General features: G+C 37.2%; 1 protein-coding gene across 1 annotated transcript; it reads left to right on the plus strand.

Annotated features, from left to right (window-relative positions):
- Positions 1-383: 383 nt before the first annotated feature.
- Positions 384-6584, plus strand: LOC131298390 (V-type proton ATPase subunit c1). Its single transcript, XM_058323825.1, has 3 exons — positions 384-601; positions 698-983; positions 6245-6584. Exons 1-3 carry the CDS (start codon positions 526-528, stop codon positions 6375-6377), a joined length of 495 nt encoding a protein of 164 aa, XP_058179808.1. The 5' UTR covers positions 384-525; the 3' UTR covers positions 6378-6584.
- The last annotated feature ends 2589 nt before the right edge of the window (positions 6585-9173 follow it).

Raw genomic sequence — 9173 nt, forward strand, 5'->3', positions numbered from 1 at the left:
CCCCTTTTTTGAACTAAATGAAAATTAGGTACGTTATCCGCAACCTTCGCAGAAAGTATTGCCCAGTCATACTACATCACTATCTTTAGAAGACCTCTCCACACTTTAGGTCGAGATTGAAGCTAAAGTCCTACAACGTTTGACGGGCACTAGGAAATATATTTAACACTATACATAGGGACTCGAACCTAAGCATTGTCCAACCCCTCATCAGTCTTGCAAGGTCCAATCAAGTATCAAGACGCCACTAGTAGTGGCCCAAGTAAATGCTCTGAAACGAACCCAACACTAGGCCCATTTACACTCCCTATGAAATCTAGGGCTCAAATTCCTTCAGGCCCAAGTTATTGCTAACTGAATTGCGCCCCAAAACAGGCCCATTAACACGCTCGCTATCTTCACCACATTCTCGTCGCTTCCTCTCTCTTTCACGAAGCTTCCCCCTCACCAATCCGTCACCGTAAAAACGTGTGATCGATAACTTTCCAGTTCCCAAATCGATAATTCGTTAGCTACGAGTCGACGATGTCAACGTTCAGCGGCGATGAAACCGCTCCCTTCTTCGGCTTCCTCGGTGCCGCCGCTGCGCTCGTCTTCTCCTGTAAGCACCAAACCCTAACCCTAACGATTCGAGTCGTCGGAATCCTTAGTTATTAATGTTTGATTTGAATCGTTTGATGTTTTTTTTTTCCGTAAGGTATGGGGGCTGCTTATGGGACGGCGAAGAGCGGCGTTGGCGTGGCGTCGATGGGCGTGATGAGGCCAGAGCTGGTGATGAAGTCGATTGTGCCGGTTGTTATGGCTGGTGTGTTGGGGATTTACGGCTTGATTATCGCTGTGATTATCAGTACTGGAATTAACCCTAAGGCCAAGTCGTATTACCTCTTCGACGGGTACGCTCACCTGTCGTCTGGTCTTGCTTGCGGTCTCGCCGGGCTTTCGGCCGGTATGGCTATCGGGATTGTTGGCGATGCTGGTGTTAGGTACCCTCATATCTGTATATCTGGAATGTGATGTGGATTATGTGTTTGTAATTTGGAAAATAATGAATTAAGGTAATAGCTATGAAGCACGGGTACTTCAGAAATGTCGCCGTACCCGTACCCGTACCGGTACGGGTACGGCGCCGGTACGGAAAAAACGTACCGGGTACAGCAAAATTTGATCGGGTACTTTTGATAATTTTAGGTACGGCAAGGGTACGACATGGGTACGTTTTAGCCCAAAATGATTTTTTTTTCAAAATTTCAGGGATTTTTTTGTAAATAATTATAAAATATGGGCTTATTGTGTAATTTTTTTGTCTTTTATATACACATACATTGAGTCTAGGGCTCCAAATCGGAACAGAAGACGTAAGTTCTCTCTCTTTTATATACACATGTCAATGTTTGTAAGTACTGTTGGTATGTCAGGAACAAGGAACTCGTCTAGCTTTGATCTAGGCACGTTGAACTTGATGTATGAACTTCGAACTTTTATCTATGTTACTTTTTGTTGGTAAAATGGGTTTATATTTCATTTAAAGCAATAAAAAATAGAAAAAAATTATATATCTATTCGCCGTACCCCCGCCGTACCCGTACCCTACTTTTTTGGGGTTTTGCCGTTTCCCGTACCCGTACCGGTACGGGCTCGTACCGCGTACCGGTACCCGTGCTCCATAGGGTAATAGGGACTCCACTCAGGGTTTGCGTTTCGGAGATTATGATAACAGTATCATATTTATGCTGGAAAATGAAATTGGAGAGTAATTAGGTCCGTAGCAGACTAGTAGTCCACAGAGTTGTCCATGCGTGTAAATTGAGGGTTGGTGCTATTCTCTTGAGGATGTTGCATTGTACGATACAAACAGCGCTGCTCTGTATGTGCAAGTGGTATCACACAATAAAACCTGGAAATACTGGTGATACTGAATTGATTCCTTGAGTACCTATCGCAAGCATTGTGACTTAAACAAGCTATATTTGTGATGGCATGAAAATTTCAATGTTTCTGTTCACCAGGTTCTATGGATTATATTACATTATTACTTGTCTGATGGATATGATATGGGCGTGGGATACTGTGTCCGACAGCCGTCCCCATTTTTTTGAGATTGATTCTCCAAGTTACTGTTGTTCTAGAAGAAGTTGGTGGGGCCATGTAAAACAATACTAGCTAAAACAACTTGTCAAAAACTTACCCTCTTCACTTTTTGTTGAGAATATAAATAATAAAGTTGCCCCTCCTTTTGACAGCTTAAGCTTTTAGATGAGTTGGTGGTTAACAATCTAAATATGGTATCAGAGCAAGCAATAGATCTTGAGTTTGAAACTCACAGCCTACCTAATGATTAAAATTTACACGTGTTTAGCACGCTTATGGAGGAGAGTCTAGCTACACGTGAGGGGGTGTGTTGAGAATATAAATAATAAAGTTGTCCATCTCTCTAACAGCTTAAGCTTTTAGATGAGTTGATGGTTAACAATCTAATACTTTTTACTCCCACACTCCAAGAACACTCTCCATTATACTCTGATCTCTCTATCCATTATAAATGTAGTTACATGTGACTCATGTACACATTATTTATACATAGACACATATATACGTAATCAGTTATTGTTTTTTAGCTTGGGAGTCTTATAAGCTGGAGCAATTTCATGAAAGTTTGAGTGGGATCTAGAAGAGCCTTGAAACTGCATCGATCTCTTCAACTTGGTTTCTTCCCTCATTTCTAAATACTCATACAGAGAAGATGTTGTGGGTTGACATATAGATATGTAGTCAGTTATGGGAATTTAGCTTGGGAGTCTTGAAATCTTGAGCAAATTCATGAAAGTTTGAATGGGTAATGGTGGTTTTTCGGATCTGGAATCGCCTTTAATCTTTTTTTTTGTGTGTGTGTGTGTGGCCTAATAAGTTAAGTTTTCGAAAGTTGAGTAATGATCACCACGTTTGATTTTTTCCACACTCCAAAACATCAATCTAGGAGTGTACTATTCATCACTTCACAACCATGCAATAAGCCCAACTTGAGCCCCAAAGTCCTACCAAATCAAATCTAAATCACTTGGCTCCCTTTCTATGTACTTCAGCCGTTCTGCGGTTCAGCCTTGTTTCCAAGCGATAATACCATGAGTGACAATCGCTGAGTACACTCCTTCCGATTTATATCTACCAGTCTATTAAGAAAGCAACACAAACACGTCCTTTTGTCTAAATATCTTCCTTTACTTTTAATATACCCAGTACCTTCAACTTTTTCTCATAGGGCTAAACCCACCAAAATTCAATTGTTGGGACCTTCAACTATTGCAAGTTGTCTTGCATTAAAATTATTGGCAGCACAACCAACCTAATCCCACCGGATCTAGCTTTCTCGTGAATCACGATAGATATATGACCTACATAAACCTTTTACAATGACAAAATACGCAAACAAGTATAAGAATACAAGCAAGAGAGAGGGGAGAATAAATTTTTTTTTTTTTGATAAGTGAGAGAGGGGAGAATAATATGAAGTACTATATTACATAAAGTGAGATTATGTGTATATAGGCTTTGTTTTTATTTTTTTGGTGAAATTGCATATATGTAGGCTTTGTTTTTGTGAAATTATGTGTATGTAGGCTCTATTTCCATTGTTTGGTGTTTTGTTGTACTTGTGTTGTTATACTTATTCAAAACTTGGGGAAGGGGGGAGAAGAATATTTTTAAAAAATTTAAAAAAGGGGAAAAACCGATTAATCTCTAGGCGTTAGTTGCCCGCCCGACAAGCGCTTTCCACTCGATGACAAATCTGGATATGTAAGCATTAAAAAGAAAAAAATAACCCCCCTCCCCCAACCTAAGACGTAAAGCACATCACTCCTCCTTTACCCGGGCTTGGGACCGACTGAGAAAAAGATAAGGCTTTAAGCACGTCCGAGTCGGAGTTAACCTAAGACCAAAACCTAGATCCCTAAGACCTTTGATGAGCCTTTTACGTGCTAGGTGTCAGCAACCAAACGCACAATCCTCTTCCTTTATCCGGGCTTGGACCGGTTGGGTGAAAGATAAAGTTTTAAGCACGTTCCAGGCGGAGTTAACCCAAGACCTAAGACACTAGCCCCCTAAAGCAATAAAATAAAACTAATACAAGAAACAAAAAAGTAGATCTAGACCTAAACTAATAAACAAAATAAAACGTAAAAACTAATAAACAAAGTAAAAGTAGACTAATAAACAAAGTAAAACTAAACTAATAAACAAAATAAAATTGAGTAATCAGAAACTAACCTTGCCGCAAACCGATGAGCTTCACCTACGCCTGGGAACCAAATATTCTAAGTAAGTTAATATTTGATAAAGCATTTTATCAAACATTAACTTAGAATATTTGGTTGCCAAGCGTTGGTGAAATGACTAAAGATGAGCTCATTGGTTTGCGAAAAGGTTTAGTTTTATTTATTAGTTTACTTTTACTTTAATTGTTACGTTTTGTTTTGTTTATTAGTTTAGTTCTAGATCTATTTTTTTTGTTTCTTCTATTAGTTTTATTTTATTGCTTTAGGGGCTAGTGTCTTAGGTCTTAGGTTAACTCCGCCTGGGACGTAATTAAAGTCTTATCTTTTTCCCAGACGGTCCAAGCCTAGAAAAAGGAGGAGGGTTGTGCATTTGGTAGTTGACACCCAACACGGAAAAGCCTCGTCAGAGGTCTTAGGGTCTATGTTTTGGTCTTAGGTTAACTCCGCTTGGGACGGGTTTAAAGCCTTATCGAGAGCCGAGTGAGCAGTTCCTCGCCCACTTGGCGAGTTACATTATTTAGACACTATCCGTTTCTAGCCTTTTGATAGAAATTGGACCTGTTTGATTTCAACTATATTTGTAAATACATGACAACATATAAATTGCGGATATTGTATTTTACGTTTCTAAAATAGTCATTTATGATGTGTCCCCTCCCCATTTTGAGCACATATTAAGATTTATGTCTACAGGAAGTTTGACACTTGCATTTGCACCAATACTCGTGCTATAGTCCCTATAATGCAGTGATTTAAATTTTGAATGGGCGGTTTTTTTCCCTTGATAGTCAATAAGTGTTATAGAAAAGACATAAAGGGGATGCCACTAAGTAAAAAAGAAAGTCAAGGACAAAGGTCCGATACATGATAACTCCTAAACCAAATCAGGATAAATACTCATATGCTCCACTATACTCCAAAGATATTAAAAGAAGAAATTGGTTAAGGGCAGACTGCATAACCTCGACTTTGAGGGTGCTCACATCCTTCCAAGCGTCGTTAAATAAACAGGAGAAAGCATACAAGATTGTTAGCTGGTGAATGAAATGTTTTAGGTTTTCATGTTGCACAACATTTTATGCTGATATGCCTTTTTTGAACTGCGGGTAATGGTATTTAAACTGCTAAACTTATGTTAAAAAAATGAGTTGTATGATTTTCATGATATACCTTATGCGATCGTGTTTTCAGTATTTGGAAATTGGTAGTTAGAAACGTTGATTGTGTGTGCAGGGTGATTGAGTTTCCTTGACCTTAAGTTATCTTTTGGAATCATAGTTCTGTGGACTTCATTCACGCAATATCATTTGGTAATTCAAGAGGCCTGCACATAAACTGCTTTGGTTTTCTGGGATTTTTTGTTTTCCGGGTACATATCCTGCTCATGTTTGGAGTAAATAGAAGCCAATATATTGTTACTACTTACTAGGAACTTGCAAGTTCCAATTACTATGATGGTGCCTTTGTCATCTTTTGGCATTGGCAATATTATGCAAAACTTGTCTTAAAGCACCTTCTATAGCCTTTCCCATTTGGTTTAGATTATGTTTCTCATCCTTTTTTGCCTCTCTCTTTTGTTGATACATCTTTTTCACTTCTGAATATTATGGGAATGTAGGAGTTGAATCTAGTGCCTTAGTTTGCATGTGAGTTGATTTCAACTGCTTAGTTCTGTGGGCTCCTGTAGGTCTCGGACAGTATGAATTTTGGTGCGGTGTCGTTGAGGAGTCAGTTTCATCATTCGGCTCTATTGAGTGCCATTATTTACAGAATCCAACAATCATGATAGAATTTCTTAGTTTATTGAATGTTAATTCTGTGCATCCGTTTGTTGGAATTTTTTTGGTTGATCAACACTATGGGTTCTGTTACATCAATGTTCATTGGAGTACAATGCAGGCTATGTATGTATCAGATTATTTATATTCATAGTAAACACATTCCTCTCTGATATTTTGACTGCATTTCTTCAGAGCTAATGCACAACAGCCTAAGCTTTTTGTTGGAATGATTCTCATCCTCATCTTTGCTGAGGCATTGGCATTGTATGGCCTCATTGTTGGCATCATCCTCTCCTCCCGCGCTGGCCAATCCAGAGCAGATTAGAGAGGACACTATCCTTACTGGTTCTTTTGTGTCGTTTGTTGGCATTGCCTTACTCCCAGGTTAGTGATGTTGGTTTGGGATGTGATTTGTTTCTTCATAGCTATTATGGTGGACTTGATTTCTTCCTCACATGGAATTTATGCTGATTGTAATATCGGGAGCATTCTCCTCCCTGAAATAAAGCCGTGCAAAGCTAGTTTCTTCTTACCTTTCCATATTTTACAAGTATTTTATGCAAGTCTCGAGGGTCATGCTGTTCGTTTTGTGAAACTGCCTACCATGTTAAAGGCTTCAATCTTCATATATAGTTACTCTCATTTTCGGTGAGATAATGCAAATAACTAGAGTGTGTCGGGAAACCGACTTTACTCGTTATATAGCGGTATTGCAACAAAGTATATAGTGACAGTGTTGAAGACAACTATGCAAGTATGTGGTGGCGTCTCTGGTACGGGTCCTTGATGAAGAGTCCAAGTAACGTATACCTTCTCTTGTAGATGTATGTGATTCAAACTCTCTTGCAGAAAAATGAGAATAAATGGAAGGACTGAACAATCCCACTTCGAGGGTTAAGACCTCCAATCAGTTCCATTTGAGGAGAACTGACCCCACTTCGAGGGGGTAACTCCAATCAGTTCAATTTGAGGAGAACCGATGTTCTTCGACAATAGAAGCATATTACTGATATTCAACTTCCTCTTCACAACTGTTGATTCGCTAACACATTATCCTGCAATAAGTGGGAATAACCTATCCCACTACCTGCAACTCCTACCGCTACTTTAGTTTTTAATACTTAATATGATAAATACACTCTAAACCTTGAAGAAAATAAAGCACCTAACAGTAAACTCCTTTGCCCCTTTTACTCTTGAAACATGACATGGAATTGCTGCATTTTGGGCCGACTGATTAGCTCTAATTTGCCTTGGCAGTTAAAATTTTTACGCGTTTTACTGCATTTGCCGTAGGGTTGTGGTTGATCTTGTTTATGGTTTTGGTACCTTTTTAGTTGGTTCAGGTCTTGGTCTTCTATCTGTTTACTTTGTTGGTCAGGGATCTGGTATGCAAAACCCCAAATTTATTCAGTGGTTCAGGCCTCTTAGTCTCCACATCAATGTGGTGGAGGGGCTTGGGCGCTACATGACGGTACCCCAAGAGCACCAAATAACTACCCCTAAAACCCTTTCCCGTAGTAGTCTTAGAGGAACTTGAATGGACGTCCTTCGCCATTTATTACAACGCGAAAAAAAGTAGAAGAAAGTTGATGAAAACGTGTTGGCCTGTAGTCGCATTTTTTTTTTAATATCTAACTTCAATTTGTTGAGGCAGGTAGAAAGCAAATGAAATATTCATTTGCTAAGGACAGCCGAAGAATAGCCAAAGAAAGTCATGGAATTTTTACCGTCTCTCATACTGTTGCTTTTCTTCGAGAGCCTCTTCTCGCACCCCCCCTGACACACCCCCTCCCCCCGGCCCCACCACCTTTCCCCTCTTTGCCCCTCCTCCCCTCCTTTTTCGATTTTTTTTCTTTTTACTTTGATTAGTTTTTTTTTTGTTTTTTAAAAGTAAATAATTACTGTTTTTTTTTTACTTTTACTAATTTTTTTATACTTTTAAAATACTTTAATTACCGGTTTAGTTTTTTTTTAACTTTTACTAGTTTTTTTTCTTTTCAAAGACTTTAATTACTGTTTTTGTTTTTTTTTTAACTTTTAACTTTTAGTATTTTTTTTGTTTTACTTTTACTAGTTTTTTGTTTTACTGAATGTGTGGTTGTAATTGAAGATAAAAACAAAATTTAAATGAGTGTTTATAGTTGAAGATAAAAAGAAATCTGAACAAGTGGTTAGAAATAAAATAGATAAAAGATATAAATAAAAACAAAATTAATGAATTCAATAACATAAAAGAATTATAAAATTTTAATAAGAGTAAAATTTCAATAACATAAAAAAATTTATTCACGTATATAATATTAAATAATTTGAAAATACATATAAAGAGTAAAAAAATAAGTGTTCCGATTTTTAATTCATTTGAACCGGTGCGAAAATCTTATTTTTCTTATCATTTCATCCTAAATGGTCGTAATAAATTTTTGACTCTAAGTCATTTCAATGAGCACCCTAAGAGAGACTTGTAACTAAATAAGGAACCTTAGGATACTTGTTGAACGGTCTTAGAGCTAAAAATTCATTATGACTATTGAAGATAAAATGATAAAAAAAATAAGATCTTTGCACCGATTCAACCAGATTGAAAATTGAAACACTTAAATAATATTAAATAAATAAAAATCAAAAAAGATATAAAAGTTATTAAGTAAATAAATAAGAAATAAAATAAGAAAATGCCGTGGGTTGAATTATTGGCGGGTATAATATTAAATAATTTAAAAATACATATAAAGAGTAAAAAAATAAGTGTTCCGATTTTTAATTCGTTTGAACCGGTGCGAAGATCTTATTTTTCTTATCATTTCATCCTAAATAGTCGTAATGAATTTTTGGCTCTAAAGCCTTTCAATGAGCACCCTAAGAGAGACCTGAAACTAAATAATAAGTCTTAGGGTATTTGTTGAAAGGCCTTTGAGCCAAAAATTTATTATGATCACTGAAGACAAAATGATAAAAAAAACAAGATCTTTGTATCGATTCAATCGGATTGAAAATTGAAACACTTAAATAATATTAAATAAATAAAAATGAAAAAAGATATAAAAGTTATTAAGTAAATAAAAAAAGAAAAGCAAATGCCGTGGGTTGGGTGAATTGACCGGGGGTATTTTGGTCT

The sequence above is a fragment of the Rhododendron vialii genome, chromosome 8a (assembly GCF_030253575.1).
Source record: "Rhododendron vialii isolate Sample 1 chromosome 8a, ASM3025357v1".
In the NCBI taxonomy this organism is placed as follows: domain Eukaryota; kingdom Viridiplantae; phylum Streptophyta; class Magnoliopsida; order Ericales; family Ericaceae; genus Rhododendron; species Rhododendron vialii.